The following is a 27,586-nucleotide window of genomic DNA, read 5'->3' on the forward strand; positions in this document are numbered from 1 at the left end:
TACTTCCCGGGTCACCCTGTGTGCCGTAAATAAAAACATTGGAACAGTACTGCGGGTGGGAGAGTAAAAAATTAAGATGTATATAAATGAGATTAAATGAAAAGTGCATGTGTGTTGCTGCGGTTAAATGTTATTTGTGTATGGGTTAATAATGCGTGTTGTTGTTGTTTCTTTGCTTTGCTTTGTTTACCTGACGTCAATTGCTGTCCACCTGCATGCGGCGGTCCATTTGGAGTTTGTTGTTGCTGTTGTGCCATCAAACTATATGTTAATGCATCCGAAGCTGCTGAATTGAAGAATTTTTTTGTTGATGTTTTACAAAACGAAACGCGCACAAAAAGAAATGTTTCAGAGAGCGAGCGAGAGAAAGAGGGAGAAAAATGCAAAGATAAATTAAATCAGTCATTGTGGTTCTTGTTTTTAGGGAGAGGGAGTGTTTTTTTTAAGGGATGAATACCGCGAGCAAAGCGACGAACGACGCCAGCAGGGGAAGAAAAAGGGGTCATATATTATTTATGCACAGGGGGATGATGGGATGATAGTAAAGCTCACAAACTATCAAGGCTGTCACAACATCATGTTATCGATACGAATGAAAGTGAAAATAGATGGTGAATATGCGAGATGCATGTTGATCAGGAAAATAAAAGAAAATAAACAATTTCTTTTCACTGAGATGATTCGTATTCGTGTTGATTGATTGATTGATTGATGACCCAACACCAAGAGAAATATATCCAAAATATACCGATACCGATACCAAGAATATGAATAATTTTTGGATATATATACACTATACAAATTAGCGGACCACGGCTAGTCTGACACTGATGACACTCCTTCAAGAAGACGAGTATCTATTATTCAATCTACTACTCAATCGACTCAGCCGAACCTAAAAAGTACGTGAAGTGCTTACGACGTGCGTATGTGTGTGTTTATATGCGTGTGTGTGTGTGTGTGTGGGACTTTTAATCAAAATCAAGAACTAGTCAAAGTGAGTAAGGTTATGGTGATATACGACAATCGCGCTCCGCTTTGCTTTCGGCTTGGGTTGCTCCTCCATCTCCTCGTTTTTCTTTTCTTTTTCTTTATAATTTTCTTCATCTTCATTTTCATCTCCATCTTTAATCGCCAGAAGAAGACACAGGAAGGAGCTCGTCCTCCGGCTCCTCCTTCTCTCGACTGCCACTTACCACTGCTATGTGTCGCCTTGGGCGTTGCCTGTTGCTGTGACTGTTGCTGTTGTGGCTGGTTGTGGCTACTTCGGTAGCTAAACAGAAAACCGGGCTGAACAATTGTGGCACGTTGTTGCTGCTGCTGTTGCAGCGCTTGTTGATGCAGTTGCTGGTGCTGTTGCTGCAATGCCGCCTGTTGATGGTGTTGCTGCTGCTGCTGGCGCACAGCAACAACAACGGTATTGCCACCCAATTGCTGATGATATTGATATTGATTAGTGGGCCCCTGTTGTTGTTGTAGGCTGGCAGCAGCAGCCGTCCCGGGCGCAACAACAGCTGCCAGTTGATGTTGCTGCTGCAGATGATGCTGCTGCTGCTGTTGTTGCTGCTGCTGTGCGGCTGCTGCGGAACTCACACAGGAACCCGTTTTGCTACGTGAACTGCGTCGCAGGGATGAATGTTGTTGTTGCTGCTGCTGTGCGTAGACAGTGTGCTGTTGCTGTTGTGTTGGTGGCGGCACAAATGTTGCTGCGGCGTAACGTGGTTGCTGATAGATAATAGGCGGAGGCGCTGGCCGAGACTGTTGCGGCCCTGTAGAATTATAATGGTGTGTTTGTTGTTGAGGATGCTGTTGTTGTTGCTGCTGCTGCTGCTGTTGTTGTAGATTGAGAACAGCGACAGCAGCAGCCGAACTGTGATAATAATGCGGCTGTTGTTGCTGAGCCTGATGATGTTGTTGCTGATGGTGTTGATGTTGTTGTTGCTGCTGATGATGATGGTGTTGCTGCTGCTGTTGTTGTTGTTGTGCGGCAGCTGCTGTAAAGAAGGCGGCTGCTTGAAAATGTTGCGTCGCCGGTGCAGTAGGAGTCACAAAGGAAGACAGATGCGCAGCAGCAAACTGATGAGCTGGCAGTAACTGCTGCTGCTGTTGCAAAGGCGGTGGCGGTACTGGTTGCTGTGGTTGCTGCTGTGCGGCGCCGTATGGCGTCATGTGAACGCTGTAATCGACAATGCCAACAGCGGCAGCAGCATTGCTACGTGTCGCCCGTGCCGCTCCGCCCCCGCCAATTTGTTGGCCCGGGGGGGCGGCACGCTGATAACTCCCCGACGTTGTTGTTGCTCCTGCCGCTACTGCAACTACTGGCAACGGCTGTGTTGCTGCTGTTGCCGCCGACGCTGCTGTCGGTGGAGCTGTCGATGAGTAAGTTGCCAGCGTGTTTTTGTTTTGTTTGCTGCTGCTATTGTTGTTGTTGCTGGTGATGGTGGCGTTGTTGTTGGAAGTTGTTGTATGTTTGCTGCTAATGTTGTTGCTGCTGCGTCTGTTGCGACTCGAGTGTGGCGTAGCTTTAGTTGTTGTTATTGTTGTGGCGTTGGTCGATTGATTTGGTTGTTTTGATTGTTGTTGTTGGGCGGCAATTAGAGAGGGGGGTAGAGTAGTGGGAGACAACAGTTAAACAGCTTTGTTTTTTGTTTTTATTTTTTATAATTTTGATGTATTTTGTTATTGTTGCTTGCAGCTACTTTACTACGTTAGTTGTTGTAGTTGTTGCCTTCTCTTCATTTTATTTTACTTTCGTTTTATTGGTTTTGGGTATTTGAATGCAAAAGAAATGTAAGAGCGCAGTGTTGGGTGGCCAGGAAGGGATTTGGTGGAGTGGCAAGGGGCAAGTCTGGTAAAAGGGTGGGGTGGGATGGAGTTGGGTGGTTTGGTTTGGTTTCGTGGCGGGTGGTGGAAAGATTCTGCGACGCTCAGTCGCTGACAATGATGATGTTGCTGCTGCTGCTCTTATTGTTGTTGCTGTTGCTGCTCGGCACTAAGCTACTCTGTTTGTTTGTTTGATTGTATGTAGTATAGATGGACACACACAGAAGCACGCTCACACGCACGCACACACGCACTGCTGCTGTTGTTGCTGTTGTTCGTCTTGTTCTTGAGTTGTCTTGAGTTTTTGTATTCCCCATTTTTTATGTTTCGTTGTTGCTGCACTTTTGTTGTTGCTGCTGCTAAGAGTTGTCGTTGTTGTTGCCGTTTACTTGCTGCTGCTGTGTTGCTACTTTATTCATTTCTCTTTTGACTCTCACTCTGCCTATGTCCTTAGCATATCTCTTTACCTTTCTTTCTGTGGACGTCGCTTTACATTATTTATATATTATATTTCATTTGATTGCATTTGATGTACAATTATTCTTTTATTTTATTTGAATTTCATCTTTTTGTTATAGTTTGTTTGCACAAAAACAACAACATCATCATCATCATCAACAACACAAGGCATCAGCAATGAAATATTCAATACATATTCTTCGCATACGTATAAATAAATATATATTTTGTAATACATATGCCTTTATTTTGATTCTTGTAAATTTATTTACGGTTTAATTGTGTTTGAGAAATAGATATCGTAAATTTTAGCAAGAGACTTAAAATGAAAACTAATTTGCAGCTATAAACAACAACAACGTGCAAAATGAAACGAAAATAAAATGTCAATAAGATAGGGACACACTGGCCAAGACATACTGCGCCATAAAAATTAACATTGTATGTATACACTTGACAGTTTTTAAAGGGACTCATAATAAATGGATAATTATAACAGTATGTACATATTATGTGCACATATGCACATCATACATACAGTAGGTCACAGCTTATTTCAACCAGCACCAACCGACAACTTTGAGTTAGTGTACTGGCCAAACTCAAAGAGGTATTAACTTTATTTAAACGCAGGATTTTAGTTTAATGTTTTAACATACAAGATACCTTTTCATTTATCCTCTAATTTTTTTTTTACTATATAAAATTATTGAAAAACAAAAAAATGCCAAAAAAAAGTACCACAGCTTATTTCAACCAGCAACTTTGCTGCTGTGCAAAGATCAGTTTCCTAGGAAAATAACGGTTCTTTATTGATCTATTGCATTGTGTATAGTATTTTTAATGCTTAGAAGTTAGATTTTCGACATTTTAAGCATTAGATCTCAAGAGACACGCGTATTTTACAAAATGGGTCCATGAACCACAATTGAGAAGGAAAATGACATCATAACTCCTTTAAGGAATGGATTATCCCGTCCAAAAATTTATGAAATAATGCATCTGAGTGTTTAGACGGTGCAGAGCATCATTCACGGTATTTTTTCGCGAAAATATAGTGCATTAGAAGAGCAAAAATGTACCCAATGAAATTTTTAATGAGACCGTCGCGCGTTATATTGTCCGGAAAATCGGGAAAATCCAAAATTTTCGCCACCAAAATTGGCCAGTGTTATAGAGGAGGAATTGAGTAAGGCGTGCCAACCAGAATCAATTCGAGAGTACTGCGGGAAAGTAACTTTAATGACAGTATAAGGCGCAAGAAACCGTTTATAAGGCGCGCGAATCAAAAGGCTCCTTTGAAATTTGTCAAGGAGCATGTGGGAAAGGATAAAAACTTTTGGAACTTAATCATATTTGTGGACGAGTCCAAAATCAACATTTTTGGCTTGGTTGGAGCTCCATATGTCGGTCAGAATCCAAATTCCGGGCTTCAAAACATAAATTTAAAGCCTACAGTCACGTATTACGGTGGTAGCGTCGTGGTTTGGGCCTGTATGTCCACAGCCGTAGTCGGAAAACTCAATTTTATTGACGCGACCATTGACTAGACTCAATACCTAGAGGTACTGAATGTCAATTTGATCCAAAGTGCAGATAAACTGGGTATTAAGGATGATTTCCGCTTCTACCAAGACAATGACCCTAGGCTTAAGGCAGGAATTAGGCAAGATTGGCTAATGTGCAACTGTCGTCATGTCATGAAACCATCAGCTCAGTAACCTGACATAAATGTTGTAAAAAATTGTTGGGCCATTTTGGACCAGAACATCGGAAAAAGGCCAATTTCCAACAAATCTAACCTTAAAACGGCTTCATTGGAAGAATGGGACAAAATTAGGCCCTATAACACAAAAAAATTGGTGGAATCTATTCCAAACTGTCTGGAAGGAGCTAATAACCAAGAAGGAGGTCATACGAAATTCTAAATACACAGTTTAACATATTTATATTTAGTTATTTTCAGCTGGTTGAAATAAGCTGTGGTACTTTTTTTTGGCATTTTTTTGTTTTTCAATAATTTTATATAGTAAAAAAAAAATTAGAGGATAAATGAAAAGGTATCTTGTATGTTAAAACATTAAACTAAAATCCTGCGTTTAAATAAAGTTAATACCTCTTTTAGTTTGGCCAGTACACTAACTCAAAGTTGTCGGTTGGTGCTGGTTGAAATAAGCTGTGACCTACTGTATATTGTCATTAAAAAACTATAGGTTGCAATTCAATGGGCGTATGAATCAATCGAATGATGAGAGTAAGTGTATTATATACATATACGACAATTAATGCGATTCGAAGTCACTGTGGTGAATTAATGGGCCTGAAAACAGCACACAGGGCCTCGGCCTCAAGTCGGAGGAGGGAAGTTGTTGTTGGATGAGGTGGAGTTGAAAAAGTGGTGGGGTTGGTGAAGATTTAGGCAAAAAGAACACACCTGCTTTACAAAGCTGTTAGGTATTTTATTTACACATGCACTTTCCTATTTCATTTTAATACTTTGTTTTCAATGAATTTAAGTTGCCGAGAATTTGTAGCTCCAAACGTCGCGACGCAAAAGTTTGAACTGCCTTTTGCCGAAGTGCGTTGGCATTGCGAATGTTATTTTTTTTTATCAACATAACAATTAATATAATACATATGTATATATAAGTGCACATACGATGGCATACATATGTAGAGTGACGAGCAAGAATTGTTTCATTTGTTTGTTGATAAGAAATTCGCGACACTTATCAAAGTGAACGCCGAATGCGAAACGAATATGTTTTTGGTGTGGCAACACTGGCCCGTTATTTGTTAATTAGGTGAGAGTTAAGTTTAAGAGGATGCGAAAAGAAAACATAGTTGTCTACAAGCCAAAAGATATAAATAAATACATAATAACAAAAAAAAAACAATTATTGAACTACATTAATATAAATATATACATGTATACAAAATGCAAGCGACAGATCATAGTTAACAAGTGAGTGGAATGCACTCAAGGATTAATCCAAAACAATTCTTAAAATGTGAACTCGAAATCAAATACATTAACATTTCAGGTCACAGAAATCATTGGTATATTAATTGATAATTTGTTAAGCACTTACTACAAATGTATCTACAATTTTATATACATATATGACACAGATTCATACACTGCATATGTACTATTTAATTTATTTCCGCGAGTTTTAGTCGATCAAGCCATTATATATGTATAATGCATTCGCATTATTTTTATTTTTTAAAATAAAGACATAAATGAGAAACTCACCACCAAGTTCACCAATAATATGCTCAGCGAATTCACCCTCTGAGAGATCTTCTTCTTCGTCGAAATCTTCCTCAAGATCGTCGTCGTCCTCTTCGTCGACGTCCTCCTCCTCACTTAACTCGTCCTCTTCGGCAACTATTTGAGCGTCCTCCTCGTACGATGAGTCCGCCGAGTTAACTATTTCGTAGAAACCCACTTCTTCTTCCTCTGGCTCCACTTCTTCCTCCTGATCGTCGTCGTCCTGCTCCTGGTTTTGATCCGGATCTTGCTCGTCCTCTTCGGCGTCTGACGTGGAAACTATAGCAGCTTCAAAGCCAACGCTCGTTGCGGAAGCACCGCCGTCAAATCCACCGACGTCGTCTTCGTCGTCGTCGACCTCACCACTGTCTATTTTATTAGTTTCCTCAGCTTCTGAGGACGTAGGCAGTGGATGCTGCTCGACTTCCAATCTGCCGTATTCGTTGATGTGATCCTCGTCGTCAGATGTGATCTTATTCAACGTCGTGTCAATCCTAGTGAGCACTTGCTGCTGATGATTACGCCGACTCTTGCGATATTTGGTGTACTTATTGTTGTTGCTGCTGCCCCCCTTCTTGGACAGCCGCTTGAGAGCAACGTTGCTGTTGCTGTTGATACCCTGGTGACGTTCACCAGATACCGCGGCGTCAATAGCCGCTGCAGCAGCAATCACAGCTGAGCCGCTGGCCTGTAAGCGGGCACTGCTGCTCTCTCGATCGTTGGCAGAGGATTTCTGAATGGAATCCTCGAGTTGTTGCTGTTCAGATGCTGATGGCTTGGCACGAGTGTGGCTAACTTTGCGCGTCTTGCGATAATAATTCAACAAATTGCTGCCGCTGTTAGAGCTACTGTTGCGTGCTGCTCCTCCGGATGCTGCGCGGGCAGCTGCACCGCGCTGTGGTGTCACTCCAATGACGTGATTGCAGGTTCCACTTGTCCGTCTGGTGTTATTATTGTTGGCAGCGAGCCGCGCTGCACTGCTCGTACTGGGCAGTTCCTCGGGTGTGTGAGTCTTGGAGCGCGTGCGTTGAGCGACACAATCTCCGCCAGATGCCAGACGTGGTGTACTCTCCAAAGATGTTGCTCTTGGTGTGGCACCAGCTCCGGTTGATAGTCGTGATAACTCGCCGCTAGTTGCTTCACTAACTGATGTGGGCGGTTTTTGAACACGACGCTTCTTGAGCGGCGAGTTTAACTCCACGTATTGATCGCCGCCAGGAGCTGCTGTAAGGGACATGATAACAAGAGCTTTAGTTTTCGTGTTCAATGGTTACTGCTTGGGGGTTGATGGTATGTAGAAAAATTTGCTTCTAAATTTGATTCGATAAACCAAAAAAAACTTAGCAAAATTATTCTACTCATTTAGTTTCTTAAAATATTTTTATTGTTGAAAGGTCAGGCGCAGAAGATGAAGATATTGAAAATTCTGTAACTTAAATTGTCTACAATGAAAATTTTGTCAAATAATCTCCTTTTCTAAATTTGTTTCGAATATGTCTGTATCGATAATATACAAAATCAAAAAATGTTTGAATATAATTCATTGTCAGAAAAATACATCGCACATGTGTATTTGATAGTTAAAAAATATATATAGATTCACTCAGCAAAACATCGAAGCAATGAAAAAAATAATTTTATTTCTGTGCTTTAATTTACAATTGCAAATGTTTTTTAAAAATGTACAAATTAAAACACCTGAAGTCTAGTATTGCCGATATATTCAGACAGCTTATCGCCGATTATTAGGACATTGGAAAAAGTGTCTTTATGTACTTCAATCTACAATCACAAAATAATAATAATGCCAATAATAACAAAATTTCCAATTTAATCACTCGTATTACAATAATTATTTCTTCATTCTTCTTGTATATAAAACTATCGAAAATTGATCGAATAATATGAAGTGAATATTTTTGCTAATCGAATTCAAAGCTGTTATGCTACAAAAGAGTAAATCTAAGTTTACTTACATTGATTATGACTATAATGACGACCGCTATTGTAATGTTGATGCTGACGCTTACGACTGCCTGGTGACAACGAAGTATCGTTGATATTATTTGACGTGGTAAGCGACTCCGATAAACGTGAGCTGGTCACACTGCCGCCAAAGGTTGCAGCAGTGGAGCAACGTGAGAGTTCTTGAGATGCAGATTTCTTGTTATTATTATTTTTGTTGGTTCTTGCTGGTGTTGTAATCGTAGTTGTTGTTGTTGGGGTGGATGTTTGAGCAAGGTTGCGACCCTTGCTTCGCGAACGAAGTGCGGAGGCGGCGACGACGGAGGATGATATTGTCAAAGTCGAATTTGCAGGCGTTGAATTTCGTTTCTTGCTGCTTTTATGGTTGCTATTATTGTTGTTGTTGTTGGTGGTGTACTGGCGTTGTGAATTTGATGTTATTGTACTACCGTCGTGCTGCCCCTCCGTCAATGCAGAGAGCGTTTGACTTTTAACGGACTCGGCCATAGACGACACTTAACCGCACTGGCATCGAACTCACTTAACATGCCAACTACACAAAATATTGTTTGCAATTGTAATTTTGTTTAAATTCTACACTAAACAAAACAAAAACACTTTTAATGAGCCACAAGCCGAATTTTCCTTGCACACAATTTCAGTTTCTCTTGGTTTTATTTCGATTATATGTATTCTTTTTAGATCACGGGGCGTTAACAGTTTTTACTTCGAGCCGAGTTTTGTGCTAAAAATATAAAGAATTCAATATATTAGTCAACGTGAAAAAGATTATTGTAATTTTTTTACTGAATTCTCCAGAAATGTCAACCAAAGAAAAAATGTTTTTAAATTTACTGCATTTGTTACAGTGTTAAAATTTATAAAAGGTACAAGACCAAAAAAAAATAGATGCGCGAATGCATTTTAAATATGACCGTACTCGACTCTGACCCTTTAGCAAATGAACAAAAGCGGACAGAACAAGCAAACGAGAAAAAAGAAAAAGATCAGTGGGAAAGAATAGAATAGGAAGTTTTACGACGTCATACACACATAGGGGAGTGCGAACGGGAAAATGGAAAATGATAACAAAGAAACAGCCGTTGTCATATGTATGTGTGTGTGTGCATGAGGGTAAGTAGCAGATTTGTTTCCCATTTTATGCCAAAAAGGAACAGGTACTCCATCCACTCCTCGACATATACATAGAAGAGCAGCAGAAGCGAAAAGCATAAAAATTGATAACTATGCGGCACAAAAGAATACACCACCAAAACGCACACGACGAACTGCCATGCAGCCAAGTTTCTTATATATGTATACTCGAACACACACGCTCACACTGATAGTTGAGCACATTTTATTACCATATGTGCGCAGTAAACACATACAAATATGTAAATAAATTAACAGCTGTTTGTAAGCAGCAGCAGCCACCAACACGTGCACGAGAGTTCAAGAGAGAGTTATTGAGTGAGAGTGAGAGAGAGAAAGAGAGCAGAGCAACTTAACGTGCGCAGCAGATGATTGTGTGAGCGACTTGTTTTGAGTGAAAATGTTTTACAGCGAGCGACGCACTCACACACTCGCGCACAAACTTACACAAAATGAGCGCGCACATGCTGTGCTGCTGGTAATCAGCTGTTCTCGGCCGTTTTGTTTATATTTTGCTTTTCGTAAGCAGCGCTGCTGTTGGCTAAGTGCCCCTTCTTTCTACTACATGCATATATATTCAATATATATGTGGATGTGTATGTTGTTTCTCTGTGTAAGCAACCCAGCTAGCTGGCGAGATGAGTGAGCAACGAATTCGAACTCGTTCCTCAATGTGTTGTGTGTGTGAGTAGCTGACTTGTCATGCTTGTTTCCCAATGAGAATCAATGCATGATCCCGCATACACTCGCACTCACACTCTCACAAGTCTGTATATGAAAATACAATAAGCATACGCGACGAATAAAAGATGTAGTGAAACGCCAGGCAAGGCAATCCAAACGGCAATTGTATCGGTAGCAGCAGCAGCGATGCGCCGCAGCTAAACGTGTTGACGTCGCGGCGACGTTAACTGAGCCCTTTTTAACTCAGCAGCGATGCGACGCCCGATATACACTAAACAAAATAAATGCGTAGTTTACGCTCGACGTCCGCCCTCATCTTTTGTGCTGTTGAATTGGCTGTAACTTGAAAACGTAACTAACCATCTGTCAATTACAACAATAAACAAAACTAAAACCAAATTGGGTTCAAGGTCACTAAAAATGAAACCAACAACAACATTGAGACATGAAAATTAGTAGAATCGGTTTTTTTCTCTGCTTTTCAGCTACTTTACACACGATTTGTATAGCTTAAACCACAGGTTTTTCACACAGCACGAAAAATGTGCGAGGCCGCAAATGGTGCGCCTTCATCTATGTGTGTATTATTATATGTGTGCGTATGTGCATGTGTGAGAGAGCAAACAACATTTTCTTTGCGTGTGGCAACTCCAACATATGGCATGCGATTGTTGTTGCTCGTATTGTAGATAATGCTTTATCAGCAGCAATTGAAAACGTGTAGGGCCTCGAACTATGTATGTACATATTCATATACATACATACAAACTTATGTATATATGTAGAAAAATACACACTGCATATGCAGTTATATGTAATTACCTTTATGCTGGACTTGTCAACCCTACTCTAGTAGTCCGCATAATTGATAAGCACCGTGTTCCTCCCTCTTTGCTCTAATCACCACACTCGAAAAAGTCACTCTATTGCTCTCTCTTTCGCACAACCCTAACTATTTGTTGTGCGTGCATTGTTGTAACTATTTTTTTTCTTTTTTTGAATATGGATGTAAAGTCAGTCGAGCATATGACGCCAGCAACAACAATGAACACAATGTAACGGACTGCGAACAGTGTTGCCCTGTCTGGTTTTTTATTTTTCCCCCACTTTCTATTACGAAACTGCTTTTGTGGCCTACGCACAGCTGAGCAGCAGCGAGAAGCAAGTGTGCGAGAGAGAGAACAATAGAAGAGTAGGGTGCGCTTTCTATGGTCTCACTGCGGCTACAACAATAATAAAGTAAAGGGCCCGATGCTAACGTCAACGTTGTAGCAACCTAACCATGTAAAGCAAGTTGCATTGAGCATTTTCCTGTCGCGCACTTCAAAACTTTGCGTCGTAGCTATAAGGGAAGCAGCAAAGGAAACGAAAGGAAAGGCAAGAACGCAATAAAACAGCACAATAAGTCAATTTGACTGGTTGGCAACCCTACTACGAGATCTAAAATTCAACAATTAATTAGAAACCTTGCCTTGGCTTGCCATTGTTATTGCTACGCGGTTGCCACGCCGTCGAGGCCCGCAAAAAGTCGATTGAGAACGCTTTAAAAAACAATAAAATCAACTAAATATAATACTTGTTGCAACGCAGAATAGAAATGGTACTAAAGCAACATCAAACAAAGTTTAATGCATACGTCATTGACATGTATTTACACAACTTGTTATATGTAGGTAGATATGTGTGTACACACTGAGCCACTTTGTATACTAGTATAACATCAGTATACCAGCTGGAATACACACAAAGATACCAAGTAAATACATACATATATGTACATGACCCAAACGAATTTGGTGCATTCCTAATATCGAGATAGAGTTGGACCAAATCTCAAATTATTAAACAAAAACAGTAATAGGATGATAAAGTTCGATTTGTTGGCACATCTACTTTTCTTTCCTTTGCTGACAATTTGACTACTGTCGATTACCAGTAAAATATATGTATAAGGAAGCACACGGCACAGCACAGACAGAAATGAAGCAGAAGCAACGTCGACGTTCGCCTTTACACATACATATACACACATACACATACAGGCACAGACAGGAAAGAGAACGCACGAGGGGCAAAGCTAACACATGACGACGTTACACCAATACACACAAATATATACATGCAAACAGCCCCAATCTTAAACACACAGGCACAAACACATTCGAAATATGTGTGTATATGTATGCATGTACATAACGAAACCAAAATGAAGGCAGGCAAAAGAAATTGTTGAAATAAAAGAACGTATGCATACACAGCATATTCAACCGATTCGTATGATATTTAGTATTGTTTATTAACGTACTGCAATGGAAATATTACTGTGTACTGCACCTTTTCGTAGAATACTTTTTAAAATCTAGATATATACGGTATGTATTTGCACTCAGGGGTATATAGAAAAAACGTTTGCTTCCATTAGCACGAACATATTTTCAGCTGTGCACGCACTCAAAACCAACTCAAGACTGAACGCAGAAGCAGAAACGACAACGACAGCGTCAGTGGCGACACCTCGAAGCTCGAGCGTATGAGCGAGTGAGGCAAATGAGCAAAATTGAGTGAGAGCACAACTCTGACTCAGCCAGCCGAGATTACGATTCATAATATAATGAACAGAATTTAATTATTCTGTGATTATTTACACCGCATTTTACTTTTATCAATTTGAGTTAATATTATAAACTCGAAAGTGTTCTCATAAAATGTGCACAAACGGGGGCACGCAAAAACACTCAATTGACGTTAAACAGGTCACTCAACCCTCATCGCTAAACGACAATGAGGTCAACAAACCAATTTGGCCGACTAATGCGTTAGTCAAAGTACGACGTATTTTTGATTATTAAGAACAAATATTGGTATATAGTATATTAATTTATTTAAACAAATTATAGTTTTCAAACAAAATGAGTTTGCACTCTTTAAAACACACAATATTCCACTCAAAATGGCCACAAATGCTAATAGAGTGAGAGAGCGCTCTAATTCTTGTTCGCTCTCTCAACTGGGGGATGAACAGAACACGAACTACTCGCTGGAATTTTTTCGTACCTGTGACGATGTTGTTGTCGTTCGTTGTTGATGAGTTCAGTGGAGTGAAGTTAGTTTAACCTGATCAGCTGATCTGATGAGTGTTTTGAGTACGTCTATAGTTACATTCACAGCTGTTTTGTTTCTCAATATGCACACATACAGATCTACTTTCACACACATTGACGGGCTAGGTATATTTATGGGGTATCGAATAGAAACTAGTGTAGACGTTTTCTATGTATGTACATATATATGGGTAATTCTATGGTGAAAATGTCGCATGCGCCACTATTTAAAGTGAAGAAAAATACATAAACCAAAGAATATTTTTATTTTGAATAAATATGAATTCAATTCGAGCTAACAATGATTTTAAAATTGTTGTTTCTTGTTTAAGATAATTGCATTTAAGATAACTATCGCATTTATATATTTAATTGTAAAACATAAAATGTTACTAAAATAAATCTTAGTTATATAAATAACCTTTCTCATTTTTAAAACTGTTTCAGTTTGTTTTTCACTGTAAATAGTGACGCAAGCGACATTTTTCGGCAGAGAACTATCCATATACACATGTGTAATTTGAAATGGAATTTTTAGAAAAACTCGACCAAGGATGATAACAACAAATATAATCGCCTCTTTAAAAAATGTTTTTAGTTACGATAGCATTGCTAATTTTTGCTTACAAGTAATCGAATATAATTATTGACCTGAGCACAATTTTTTGTGAGAGCCATTTTGAGCGACCCACTCAGCGCTGATTCGTATGCCTCAGTTTCAGCCTGAGCGTCGCTGGCGACGTCGCTGCTTGGCCTAGTTGAAAAACTACTCACCTGCAAATGCAGCGTGTTACTGTAGAATCAACAGCAAGTCAGCAATACAAGTCAATTGTAGTTTAGTGTGTGGTGTTGTGAGTGAGCAAGCAGATGTGGTTGTAAAACCAGTAACAAAAATATACAACAAATATGCAAACAACACAACAATCGCACACACACATGTGGAAACACTTTCGTGTATGTGGTGTATAGGCAATGCAACATCAACAGCAGCAGCAACTCAAGAGAGCGCCGAGTGTAATGAAACAAAAAAAGAGGCCACGGTCTGTGCAGCAGGCGTCGCAGTCGCAGCGCTGCTGCCAAATTGGGACGAAGAGCAGGCAGAGCGGAGAGCAGAAAATAAAAACAAGTAAGAAAGTTACAGTCGAGTGTGCTCGACTGTGAGATACCCGCTACCCATTTTTAATAAAGGCAAAATATTGCGGTATCATTTTCAAAATATACCGAAAATACTAAAAAATACTAAAAAAAAAATATACCAAATGGTATGTTTGGTATATCGATGTAGTACACCATTCAAAATATACCATAAACGGCACAATGTGCCAGATTGTCGGCCAAAGCCACTCAGACCCCTAGTAAGTAGGCGTTTTTGCCCATACAAAAGTATTTCTTTAATAACATCCACAATTTTTATCTGAACGCAACCAAATTTTCAGGAATCATAACTATTACAGTAATTATTATATATACTAAAATTCGTAGCTCTAGCTTTAAAATTACACTTGTTATTCGATTTTTTTGATTTGCGGGGGCGGAAGTGGGCGTGGCAAAAATTTGAAACAAACTTGATCTGCGTGCAAACATAACAAATGCTGTCGAAAAAAAATTATAGCTCTATCTCTTATAGTCTCTGAGATCTAGGTGTTCATACGGACGGACGGACAGACAGACAGACGGACATGGCTATATCGTCTCGGCTGTTGACGCTGATCAAGAATATATATACTTTATAGGGTCGGAGATGCCTCCTTCTACCTGTTACATACATTTCCTGCCGGCACAAAGTTATAATACCCTTCTACCCTATGGGTAGCGGGTATAAAAATATATAAACTTTCGCTTATCGTTGATTACATAAAAATAGTTATCGATAGAACATTGTACTTATATATCGATTGCATTTATTTGCAGGGTAAAGATAATTATTTTAAATTCTAAATACAAACAGCTGGAAGAATGGAATGCAACACAACATTGTTGCGTATGTCTAGCTGCAAATAGATGCAGTGTTCCCGATCGATGCCAATGATGATCTCCTCGTTGGGCAGCTGCAGTGCCCCAAAAAATGCCGACGCCTTCCGTGAGTCCACAGAGCATGAAGCCTCCTCGCAACTTGCCACCTGCTGCGACTCTTTGGTGGCCGGATACGGCATCAAACGACTAAAGCGTGTGGTGATTGTGGCCATATCCGATTCAGAAACCAGATTCAATTCCCCCGCCGCACTGCCATGAAACACAAGACTCGGCGCGATGTTCTTCAGCTTATCTATCAAACTGCGCATAAGGCGCAACGACGGCAAACCGAGCACAATCTCCGCACGCGGCACTTTAGGCAGCACATAGGCGGCCCAGTCGCTGGACGGGATTATGGTGGCTGGCACATCATGAACCACTTCGCGTGACTCTGAAGAGCTAGGCGAAACCACCGAAGCAATCACTGAAATACACGGGAATTGTATCATCTTCAGCTTCAACTTGCAACTGTGCACCGAGCTTGTACTTCCGCTGCGTAGTACCGCGAGAGAGCGACTCAGATGAGAGGCGGACATGGCCAGCACTATGAACTCGTGATCGGGTCGAGCTGGGCTCATTTTGTACTCAGGAAAGTAATCTTTGGCCGCAATGCTGGCCCAGACTAGTGGCGACGATGTCGAACTGTGATCCTCATTAACTATGAAGTGCATTCGCTCCTGCGCCAATATCATTACACAATCCTTGGCCAGCTTGGCCAGCGTTGCAACTATGGCCTGGAACTCGCGCATGTAAAGCACATCCTGCATCTTGGCGCGGAACTTCATCTTAGCAGCGAGGAAATTATCTGTTGTCGCATGGCAAAACAAGGGAATAGAACACGAAAACGAAAAAAAAAAGGGAAACAAAAATAAAGTACCGACTACCAAAAGCAAAACTACAACAAATAATCGTTACTATATATTCTATCAATACTTCTTTACTGCAACTCAACAAAAACGGTTTGAGATTTTTATTTATCAGTCAGGTCAAGACCCAATCCATTTAAATTTTGTACAACATGATATTCAATACAACATAAGGTGTAATAACTTTGTGCCAACATTAAATGAAGCGTCTGGATTTCCGAAAAAGTTTTATACACACACAAAAAAAAAGCGGACAAAAATTACCTATTCATCTTCTTCGCACTTTTTTCGTTGATTGTTCAATTTTGTTCTTTAGTTCGTTCTTGATCAGTTCTTAACTTTTTACATTAAGCTTATTGTTGTTCATATAGTAAATATCTATATTATATTTCCGATTTTTCGAGGCAGGAGAGATTTGTTGGACATTGATGTACGTAGTATGCACATTCAAGTTGCCCAAGCGACATTAGCAAAAAAACATGAATGTTGAAGAACAACAACGAACGATATCATCATTTACACAATACTAATGTAGTATATGATCTATTAAATCAACTTTTAAAGTATCTCATAGTGCAGCTTTTTTAATGTTAAGATATTTGTAAATGTTTCCCAGCATATAATACCACATATATTTAATCTTTTCAGAATATTCTAATGTATTCTATTAAACGAAGTGTCACTAAGAAATATACATAAATATAAAATATATTTAACATACGATATCAAAGAAGAGAGGCAAGAATTTCAGCTGCACTTTCGATCTGGAAACGAACATGCCACACAGCCGTATAAAAAAAAACAAATGCAGAACGTGATATTCAGCGCTATACTCCAGGAATAGGACTGGAACATTGGGCCTGGGCCTGTGCTCGACACACCAGACTGCAGACTAAAGAGTTCAATGTACAAAAGGCACACTTACACATACAAGCGAGCGCTCACTCACTCACACACACTCTCACACCTAGCAAAGTCAGCCAGGCAGGCGATGGGCAGAGACAAAGCACAGAGGAGCAAGTTCGAGTTGTGTTTTGGCATTTTGAGGGGGCGAAACAGTGTAGAAAGAGTAAAGCAAATGAAACGCACCAATACCACAGCACTCCACAAACACACACTCACACACCAACCCAAGCACGCTCGCTCGTTCCGTCTGCTGACAAGCCGACAGACATACAACAGGATTTGCTTTTTTTTTGTTGTTCAGCCTGCCCTGGTGCAAAAAGGAGGAGCGGAGAAGTTAGCAAGGACAGGAGCTCCTACTCTCTCTCTCTCTCTCTGTGTCCGCTCCTTCTCCACGCCATCAGCAACGGAAATCAAATTATGTATATGCTGCCCGTAGGCGGCGGCGATTGACTGCTCTGCTCTGTTTTGGCTCTGAAGTGTGTTTGCATTGGGACTTGGGGTCAAAATATTTTCCTTTTGCAGTTCAATCAACTTTCAAGGTTGACTTTCCGAGGCAGCGTCTCATAACAAGGCTGACATGCCATCGATATACCCTAAAACGATATGGTTTTTATCGAGGCATTTCTAAACTAACAAGACCGATCATTATATCGTGCGGAGATCTACTATCGATAACTTAGCTAAACTCACGAATGATGCCAGGAAGTTCATCCTCATCCTCCTCCTTCACATCCTATTAACACAATTTATAAGTTTTAACAATGAATTAGCAGAAGAACGTGACTTATAGATCTAGTGTTTTCAATTGTAAAGCGAATGATGACGTCACACATGACGGTAATGAATTTCATAAGAGTATGTAAAGAATTCGAATGAAACGTATACATTATGTGGCAAAGTATTACTTGCAAAAAATACATGAGTTGCCAATCACTAGAACAAACCTTCATCGAAACTCAATGCAATGTGACCATAAAAGCTAAACAAATACATATAAATGCATGTATGTATACAAACAACAACAAAGCAACGGCACAATGCAAACTCAAGCCCATATAAAAAGCTGACAAGAGGCCAAAATTAAATACAAATAAAATAAAATACTGAGCGCGCATGAGACTCAACGTGACTGCTGCTTGCTGCTGATTGACTGCACTGATGGGCACACAAATACACTCACTCACTCACACACATACATACATACATAGCTAATCGCAGCAGCTTGAAGCATAAATAAAAGAGAAAGTAAAAACTTAACAACAATATGATCCGCAGAAGACACAATAATGCACACATACGCTCACAGCATAAATATAAATGCACAAACAAATGCACATCTTATAGAAAAACAAATTCAAAATAGAATTAAAGAAATTTTTTTTACGCATACATTGCCATGCTTACCCTATAATGATTGCGTTGATCTGCGATGCCAACCAAGTTGAGACCGTCGTCGCTCGCATTTCTCGACACTTAATTAACAACACAAAGACGTATGTACATCAGAGATCGTTTAAATAAAGAGAGCAGTTGTAATATTCAAATTTAGATAGACGCAAATTTCCGGACAATTTTACACACAAAAGCCATTGTAAAAATCAATATTGAAGCTTTACCTCACACACAAATTCACAATCTCTTCACACTTTCGAAGGCGCTGATGAGTATTTTGAAAGATATCTGTATCATCAGTTCATGCGATAGATAGCATAATCTATTTTCAAGTACTCGAGCATCGAGTTATATTAAATAAGCAGAAGTTATTTTGAAAAAATCAACAGCAATTCAGAAATGCGAATGGTCGACATTTTGTTTTCTGTCTGTGTGTATGTGTGAGACAGACCAGACCACTCGCTGCTCCACGAAATACACAAATATGCTTATGTGTGTGTGCTTGAGTGTATGTGTGACTGTGTTTGTGTATGAGTGTCTCGTTTGAGTGGCCAGCGGAGCACCACCAGCCAAGCAGCTAATTGCTTGATGCGCCTTGTAAAGGGCCAAATGCACTGCATTTACATAACTTATTTCATTTACACGATATGCACATATGTAACACTTACCTTTTGGTTAACGGTTTAGAATGATTTGCACAATTTTCACAGAGCTTTTATTATTTTTCTACACGTAACAAAACTCTGACTCCGACACTGCCGTCGAACAGCGCAGGTCACACTGTTCCCGATAGCAGTGTTACCAAATTGCAGATGACTGTGACACCAGCATAGATTCCAAAATATACCAAAATTAGCACTTTGTAGAATTGTTCGTGGGTCACACTTAATATCGATATATCGATTTGTAAAAATCACAGGGTGCTTGCCATTACAATGCAAGTGCTATGAAAATATCGATAACATCGCTAATTTATCATTTGCATTTCTTACCAGAAAAAATAAATAGCCCGCGCACGTATCCTGGACAGGAGTTAATTCCAAGTGTAATTTGTATTGTAATTAATTCTCTGCTAGTGAGTTGAGCTACGCTACGATATTCTAGCCTAATAAACAAGAATTTACACACATATATACACACACTCACGACGACGCTCCCAATAGGAACGCGCCAACAGTAAATACAAAAACAACAAAAATAACGACAACAACAAGCGGCTTATCAGAAGCAGGTGAAACAACAATGTACCAACATTATTGCCGTCTAATCAAACTAGCGACAAACAATATCAAACTCAGTTGCTTTAGTCATCACACCGAACACAAATTCTCGCTTGCAGACTCCGCGATTCTCTGACGTGTCCCAAATCAACACCCAACACGAAACGCAAACATTATAATGTGTGGCTCTCCGAACACAGCTTCTGGAAATGGAGCACGAGCTCTCATCTTGGTAGGTGGTTATGGAACACGTCTGCGACCTCTTACTCTAAGCACCCCAAAGCCTCTGGTGGAGTTCGCCAACAAGCCCATACTTCTGCATCAACTGGAGGCGCTGGTGGACGCGGGTTGCCGTCAGGTAAGTTTGTTCTATCACTTGTAACAATAGTTACATAAACAAAGAGATTGTTTGTATCCAGGTTATACTGGCTGTTAGCTATAGAGCTGAGCAAATGGAGCAGGAACTGAAAGTGGAAGCAGAAAAATTGGGCGTCGAACTAATCTTCTCGCATGAAACTGAACCGCTGGGCACCGCAGGACCTTTGGCACTGGCCAAGCCCATTTTATCAACCAGTGCGGAACCATTCTTTGTGCTCAATTCGGATGTGATTTGTGACTTTCCGTTCAAGCAGCTGATTCAGTTCCATCGCAATCATGGGAAAGAAGGCACCATAGTGGTGACCAAAGTGGAGGAGCCATCGAAATACGGTGTAGTGCTCTACGACGAGCTCGGCTGCATTAAGAATTTTATTGAGAAGCCCCAGGAATTTGTTAGCAACAAAATCAATGCTGGCATTTACATATTCAATCCATCAGTGCTGGAACGCATTGAGGTCAAGCCCACGTCCATTGAGAAGGAGGTGTTCCCCGACATGGCGGCGCAGCAACAGCTCTACGCCATGGATCTGACGGGTTTCTGGATGGACATAGGACAACCCAAAGACTTTCTAACCGGTTAGTTGACTCATAATCAGCACCAGGGCTACTCGCAGCTTCTTATCAGCAATTGACCCATTAGCATTATCAGTTGAGTGGAAAGACTTTAATCACTGTGACAATTTCGTTTTATCTCTTTTCGTGGAATAGTAAGCAGCGAAATTTCCTACTACTTGATAGATCGCTTTTAAGACCCGTTCCTTTATGAAACGATAATTGAATGGGGTTCCCTTAGGCTTGTCAGAATCAAAATATGGTTAACAATTAGAGGGAGACAAGAGCAAAGCCAAGTGCGTATGTCTATTAGTTGATATCTAGGTGTTCAGCTAAAATTTAGATCATAAACTTGTTGTACCTTATAGACTTTAGATTTTTTATAATTCTTAATCTTTTTTCCTTCCTTTTAAATTTATAATTCTTTGATGTATTTATTATATCTTCCTTTGATCTCTCCCTTGAGATGTAATTTATTACAGTAATCTGAAACTTACATTTTACTAATAGTTGATAATTATAGAAGATAGGTAAGAAATGAAACGGGTCTATTGAGATAGCTTATAGCTCGTTTTTCTGTAGAAAACTGATTGCGATTGATGATTACCTGGCGGAGGAGTGTCTCTTTTTGGGGGCTCCGAATAAGTGCACGAGTCGAGATAACTGCTGATATGTACAATAACATATATTATATTAATGCGAATTGTATAACTTATCTCTTCTTTTTGTTCCGTAGGCATGTGCCTTTATCTTAGCTCATTGCGCCAAAAGCAATCAAGCAAGTTGTATACGGGATCAGGCGTGGTAGGCAATGTGTTGGTGGATCCCACGGCGAAGATTGGCAATGGCTGTCGCATTGGACCGAATGTGACGATTGGACCAGATGTGGTCATCGAGGATGGCGTGTGCATTAAGCGCTCCACTATACTAAAGGGCGCCATTGTGCGCTCCCATTCGTGGCTGGACTCATGCATCGTGGGTTGGCGTTCGACCGTTGGACGTTGGGTGCGCATCGAGGGCATCACGGTGCTGGGCGAGGATGTGATTGTCAAGGACGAGCTCTATGTGAATGGGGGTCAGGTGTTGCCGCATAAGAGCATAGCAGCCAGCGTGCCAGAGCCGCAGATTATAATGTGAATGTGAATAAGAGGAGTAACTTATTGTAAATATCGATAAATTTTATTTAATTTTATTTGGTATTCGATGCACCGATTGCCTTTATACTACTTATATGTGTACTTTTATGCTGAATAATTGTCAACATAACAAAATATTCGAAAGAACATTTCCATTAATTAGCCTGGCTAAATTTATATAAATAGCTTAAAGTAAGCCTTTGGTCACAATTTCTATTAGTATTTTGCATAAAAAACAACACAACTGAAAACATTACTTAAGATTTATATATGAAACGAAATTGTAGTCGAAATATACGGAAATTCATAATGTATTAACTTTATCCTCTGACGTGTGAAGTCTTATTTGAGTCCAATTTGAAACGTTGCCATAGCGACGTCTTTGTCACAACAATAATACGAGCCATTATTTGCAGTTGTTGAGAAGAAAATGCTGAAGACACTTGGCAAATCGGATGCACAGCATCAGAATCTGCTCTGGGAGGACAAACAGGTGAAGTTCGACAGCCCGCAACAGTGAGTAAACTTTTATAGTTGGTCAGAAGAATGATTAAAGTAAATTGTCTTTATCAGCCACACGCGACTTCGCAGCGGCGAGAAGTTGTTGGACACTATTTACCACATCGAGGACAGTAAGGGAAATCCAGGTGACACCGGCAAGCTCCTGGTTACGAATCTACGCATCATTTGGCATTCGCTCGTTCACAAGAAGTTTAATCTGTGTAAGTCTCACTCTTGCACTCTGTTTGATGTTGCCAATCGTTAACTGCCCTCTGCTTGCAGCTATTGGTTATGCCAGGATTGGCAACACGAACACTCGCCTGGTGCACATGCACACCAAGGGACGCATGCCCAGCCAGGCTCTGTATATTCTGGCATTAAGCAATGAGACGCGGTTCGAGTTTCTCTTCACCGATGTCTCTGGCGAGACGGCAAGGCGCGATCAGCCCATCTTCGCCAGCGTTTTCGATGTGCATCTGTGGGTATTGTGGCCGAGCTTAGTTTCCGTTTACCCTTATGTATATTTATTAATTATGTAGATTATATCAGCGCACATTTCTGTATCGAGATCTGAAGCTGCGCGGAGCCATTGTGCAGGCGGGTCAGCTCATTATATTGCCGGATGAGCAGGTTTATAGCCAAGTGCAGGGCGTGTGGAACCTCTCCAGTGATCAGGGCAACCTCGGTTGCTTTGTGGTCACCAATGTCCGTCTTGTGTGGTATGCGGATGCCAACGAAACGTTCAACATAAGTCTGCCATATTTGCAGATTGATAGCGTAAGTGAATTGTGTTGAACTCGTCATGCAGCAAAGCTAACATTATGTTCTTTGATTTTCAGGTGCGCATTCGCGAGTCCAAGTATGGTCCGGCCTTGGTCATTCAGACTGCAGAGACTGGAGGCGGTTATGTGTTGGGCTTTCGCATTGATCCCGTCGAGCGGCTGAACGAGCTCTTCAAGGAGCTCTGCTCGCTGCACACCATCTACACGGAGCAACCGAACTTTGGCATCAACTATGATCCACATGATGCACGACAACGCGTTGCCGCCGCCGCCGAGGAGGCGGCTCAGGCGACACAGTTCAAGATTGACGATTACCAGGAAATGGATGAGCGTCAAGAGCGTGAAATCAACACGAAATTAAACAACTACCTAGCTGATGGCTGTCTGGGCGTCTTGGCCAGCGACAGCGAGCCAACTCGAGAGCCAATCTATTGCAAGGAACTAGGCTTTGCTATGGAACGTATTCCCGATGGCTACAAACTGCAGGATTTGTGGCAAGTCTTGCCAACGAAAATGGCCACTTACGATGAGTAAATAAAGGAGAATCCTCATTGTGCTTGATAAATGTTACCTAAATAGTTGAATCACTTGTAGATTGTTTTCAAGAAGCTATGCTAATGTTTGTATATTTACAGTAATCAGGTTCGATGTCAAAAATTGTAGAATAGACTATTTAAATATTTGGATATTACTGCACAATAAATCTAATTACTTTAACATCTACATATTTGTATTATAGTTTTGACGATTTTATTGACGCATACAGCTCGCTGTGTGTTTAAGTATTTTAGCTTTTTGTGTGCTTGGGTTTTTTTTTGTGGGGAAATCGAAATTATCCATGCCTGGGGGGGTTTTCTTTTTCTGCCGAGTTCGTTGATTGATTTTAGTATGCTTATAAGTTAAACTATTATCATAATTCGTGATTGATCGGGATACAATACGGGATGCCATATTACATATTACAATTTTGCTGTGGCATTTTGCAAGCAAAGGTTTTCAATTTGTTTGCTGTCATTAAGATTTAATTATATATATATATATATTTGTATATATATACACGTTTGTTTTTATGTTTATAAATTAATTCATATCACAACACACAGTTGATTTGACCGGCATGCATTATAATCATCGTGTCTATATAGAGTACATATAATTAATATAATTGGATTTTGTTTGTATATATCAATTTGTTTTTATTTGTATTGGTATTATTTATAAGTAAATGAATTGTTTAGTTTTTGTTTCGTGTTTTTGTTACTGTTTTTTGTTTGTTTTCTATGCTATAAATTCTAACAAACTTAATTAAAGTAGGAAGTTAATATTAGTTGTGGCGTTTTCTCTGCGTTTATCTTCTTGCGATTGCCTCAAAGGCAGTTTGAATACATACATTAAACATTATACAAATTAAAATAAAACATTTTTAAGACAAATGGAGAAGTGACTGAAAGTTTGCCAAAACAATTAACTAAAAAATACATGTAAAATATAAAAAGAAAATATCATATCCGGAATGACTTATACATAACGATCTCTATGGATTTCGTTTTTATAATTAATTTATGTTTTCTTCATTTCTTTTAAGATTGTTTCTTGGTAGTTTGTTGTAATACTTGCTTATGTTTAAAGTTCAGTTGTGGGAAGGAATTTTCTTTAAACATAAATTTATAATGGGCTGAGTTCTTTCAATATAATATTCGGTTAGTTTATCATCAGTCTTAAAGACCAGTTTAATATTATTATAGACTCAAATCAAGTACAGTTCTGCAGTTCATTGAACATTACACACAGAACAGAAATCGATTTGGTTGATGACAGTTTAATGCTTTAACATTGAATACAAACCAGAATTTGTAAGTTGTAGGGATCAAATTGTCCCTAGCTGCTTCACGTCGCTTTGACGCAAGGAAAACAATGGAAACACGCTTGGACTTAAGTGTTTAACTAGAACCAAAGACTTAGGATTTGTAGTCTAATTTAAATCTATGATACATCTGTTATAGGTGTCGGATTACCATCGGCCTGAGGGCGGCGTTCCAATGACTAAACTTGAAACTTGAACAGAAGCTGACACAAACATAGAAGGAGAAACAGTTTGTGTGTTTTGAATGAATGAGTGTTATGCTTATTTTCTGCTTGCGGAGATCTGTTGACGTGCACGCTGTCGTGTCATGGGAGGAGAGCGACGCATTGGCGATATGGTTGTGCTGCTCTCGACTGTTAGTGCATCTGCATTGCGTCGCTTGCGCTTTGGAGCCGCAACAGTAGCCACGACAGCTGTAATTGGTGGCTCTTTTTCCTTAACTGATGCAGCTGTTTTGCGGCGTTTTTTGGCTGTGAACAGAGGCGCACGTCGTCGACGCTTTGTGCCAACTGCTGGCTTTGACTTTGATGAGCCAGCAGTCGAGGCAGAGGCAGAAGCTGAGGCAGAGGCAGCTGCCAGGACAGGAGCAGCGCTTTTTGCTGAGTCTGAGGTGTGTGTGTTGATGTTGTCCTTGGTGTGGACAGGAGCACGTGCTTCAATGCTAATGCTCCTCTTGGTGGCTTCGTGCGGCGCAAAAGCCGACGCGGTGGCATGTTGTGGCAATATCAATGTGCTGTAAAAAAAAGAATATATCAATGTTAACTTACGCTCTTGCATTACAATTGCAATGATAAATACCTGAACTTTGGTTTATAGGCAACCTCCGTCTCCGTCTTTACCGTTCCTTCATTCAGTTGCTGCTCGCCATCATCATCACCGTCTTCATCCTCCTCTTCGTCGGTATCGCTGTACATATTTGTGATGGGCGGCATACATTTGGGTCGCTTCAGTTCAAAGCCGCGTGCTTTGTTGCTAATAAGTTAGAATTATATGTTAAGACTTTTCTTATTGGTCATTTTTTTATGGCACTCACATTTTAATTGGCGTTATGGGCATGGGGCGAATGGGCTTGAAGAGACACAGGTCCATGAGTAAGCTATCAGTGCTGGGATTGCGTTTGCGGGCCGACGCCGAGCGATGCAGCGCTGAGGGGGCCACAGTAAAGTGTCGCAGGAATGCAGGAGTGGGTACAACATATGGCTGGCTAACTGCATAGTGCCGACTGCTTCCAAGACCTGAGCCCATCCCAGAGCTGGAGTGCATGATGCCACCGTGGCCAGTAAATTTGCGTTTAAGGTTCTGACTCTGCTGACTCTGCGGCTGCTGAGTAGACATCACTGGCGTTGTGGCGGACATAACGAGCGCCTTTTGCACAGTGTCCTTGATGAACTCGGTGCCGCGATGCAAGCGCACAGACAGCGTTTTCATGATGGCACAAGCCGCTGTGGATGCTATGCTGCTGCTGCCAGTTGTTGGACGTGCTGCAGTCGCCATCGATCCCGCTGCATTTGCTGTAGTTCCCCCTGTTGTTGTGCCGCTGCTGTGCGCTGGTGATGATGAACTCGTGCCTGCGCTGACATTATTGTTATTATTGTTGTTGTTGCTGGTGATTTTTCGTGTCGCGTTGGATTCGTAGGACGTGTAGGGCGCTGCTTGCCCCGCTGATGCCGCCAGCAACATTATTATTGCACTCCTGCTCTTTCTTCTCTTTCTCCTCCTCTACGTCGACCAATTGCCAGACCCTCTTCTAGTTGCTTTGGCTCCTTCGTCAGCTGCAACTTTAACATACCCGGCGTTTTATCTCTCGTTCAGCTCTGCATGCAATTATTTTTGCATTTGTCTCAACATTGTTGCTGCGTATTTACTTTGCTTTACCTATTATTATTATTTGTATTATCTGTGTGTTTTGAGTCTGCTGCTTCTTCGCTTCTTCAATTTTTGCCAGTTGCGGCTCACACGCTGGTTCGTACGTTTACACTACACTACACTACTACAAACTTATACTCAACATACTCCTACTACTGCTTTGCCTTCTTCCATTGTGTGTGTGTTTGTGTGGCTGACTGCTGTTTTTTGGCTTTACCGGTCCAATAGACTGTCTATTTTGTAAGTACACACTTGCTTTTATTGAATATTTTACACGCACTTTACCGTTTGCGGTTACTTTATTGTTTTTGCGTTTGTTTTTTTGCGGTTTTTGACGAGGAACGCACGAATTTTTACGTTTTGCTATGTTTTACACCTTACTACTGCACGTTCATTCATCAGCAGCTGTAGCTCATGCCAATACTCACCACACTCAACAGTGGCCTTTCTGCTCAACTGTTGTGGAGCAGCTTATTTAAATGTGAGTGAGCAGAATAAAAGATGTAAATTAAAAACAATTAATACAATATACTATTTCCTTATTATTAAAAATTGCAAATTACTATTATTAATAATTAGTTCATACAAATTTTTAATATTAAAAACAAAAAAATAGCTTGCCTTAAGCAAGCAAATACATTTTTAC

At 40.4% G+C, this 27,586-nt stretch overlaps 5 protein-coding genes across 13 annotated transcripts in view; 2 read left to right on the top strand and 3 right to left on the bottom strand.

Moving 5' to 3' along the window:
* Positions 1-19,422, bottom strand: part of LOC117575552 (E3 ubiquitin-protein ligase TRIP12) — a 28,531-nt gene extending 9,109 nt beyond the window's left edge. The window contains exons 1-5 of one of the 6 annotated variants that reach the window (XM_052007914.1): positions 19,310-19,422; positions 8,536-9,269; positions 6,542-7,780; positions 1,197-1,769; positions 191-286 (exon numbers count right to left, since the gene is read on the bottom strand). In XM_052007914.1, coding sequence (XP_051863874.1) covers positions 191-286; positions 1,197-1,769; positions 6,542-7,780; positions 8,536-9,031 — 2,404 coding nt within the window. In that variant the 5' untranslated portion in view covers positions 9,032-9,269; positions 19,310-19,422. Of the gene's footprint in view, positions 1-190; positions 287-1,196; positions 1,770-6,541; positions 7,784-8,535; positions 9,270-19,309 lie in introns of all 6 variants that reach the window. The other 5 variants (XM_052007913.1, XM_034259813.2, XM_052007916.1 and 2 more) reach the window with 5 other exon arrangements.
* LOC117575553 (checkpoint protein HUS1) lies at positions 15,338-19,436 on the bottom strand. Of its 2 annotated transcripts, none has more exons than XM_052007920.1 (2): positions 18,866-18,889; positions 15,338-16,282 (listed from the first exon to the last, which is right to left on the bottom strand). In XM_052007920.1, the coding sequence occupies exon 2, from the start codon at positions 16,260-16,262 to the stop codon at positions 15,399-15,401; it is 864 nt and encodes a 287-aa protein (XP_051863880.1). In that variant the 5' UTR covers positions 16,263-16,282; positions 18,866-18,889; the 3' UTR covers positions 15,338-15,398. The 2 variants fall into 2 exon arrangements, with proteins under 2 accessions (XP_051863880.1, XP_034115705.1); XM_034259814.2 differs by lacking the exon at positions 18,866-18,889 and adding an exon at positions 19,310-19,436 and having other exon boundaries at positions 15,339-16,282.
* Positions 19,437-19,601: 165 nt separating this feature from the next.
* LOC117574110 (mannose-1-phosphate guanyltransferase beta) lies at positions 19,602-21,938 on the top strand. 2 transcript variants are annotated; one of them, XM_034257760.2, is made up of 4 exons: positions 19,602-19,872; positions 19,949-20,219; positions 20,281-20,815; positions 21,528-21,938. In XM_034257760.2, the coding sequence occupies exons 2-4, from the start codon at positions 20,040-20,042 to the stop codon at positions 21,926-21,928; spliced, it is 1,116 nt and encodes a 371-aa protein (XP_034113651.1). In that variant the 5' UTR covers positions 19,602-19,872; positions 19,949-20,039; the 3' UTR covers positions 21,929-21,938. The 2 variants fall into 2 exon arrangements, with proteins under 2 accessions (XP_034113651.1, XP_034113650.1); XM_034257759.2 differs by having other exon boundaries at positions 19,981-20,219.
* An 88-nt stretch (positions 21,939-22,026) lies between these two features.
* On the top strand, positions 22,027-23,933 carry LOC117574109 (Bardet-Biedl syndrome 5 protein homolog). 2 transcript variants are annotated; one of them, XM_034257756.2, is made up of 6 exons: positions 22,027-22,119; positions 22,344-22,443; positions 22,501-22,649; positions 22,711-22,906; positions 22,968-23,205; positions 23,268-23,933. In XM_034257756.2, exons 2-6 carry the CDS (start codon positions 22,358-22,360, stop codon positions 23,742-23,744), a joined length of 1,146 nt encoding a protein of 381 aa, XP_034113647.1. In that variant the 5' UTR covers positions 22,027-22,119; positions 22,344-22,357; the 3' UTR covers positions 23,745-23,933. The 2 variants fall into 2 exon arrangements, with proteins under 2 accessions (XP_034113647.1, XP_034113649.1); XM_034257758.2 differs by having other exon boundaries at positions 22,344-22,420.
* A 24-nt stretch (positions 23,934-23,957) lies between these two features.
* LOC117574108 (uncharacterized protein DDB_G0280205) lies at positions 23,958-27,338 on the bottom strand. The gene is made up of 3 exons (XM_034257754.2): positions 26,108-27,338; positions 25,873-26,046; positions 23,958-25,807 (listed from the first exon to the last, which is right to left on the bottom strand). Exons 1-3 carry the CDS (start codon positions 26,752-26,754, stop codon positions 25,336-25,338), a joined length of 1,293 nt encoding a protein of 430 aa, XP_034113645.2. The 5' UTR covers positions 26,755-27,338; the 3' UTR covers positions 23,958-25,335.
* Positions 27,339-27,586: the final 248 nt, after the last annotated feature.

The sequence above is a fragment of the Drosophila albomicans genome, chromosome 2R (assembly GCF_009650485.2).
Source record: "Drosophila albomicans strain 15112-1751.03 chromosome 2R, ASM965048v2, whole genome shotgun sequence".
NCBI lineage: Eukaryota > Metazoa > Arthropoda > Insecta > Diptera > Drosophilidae > Drosophila > Drosophila albomicans.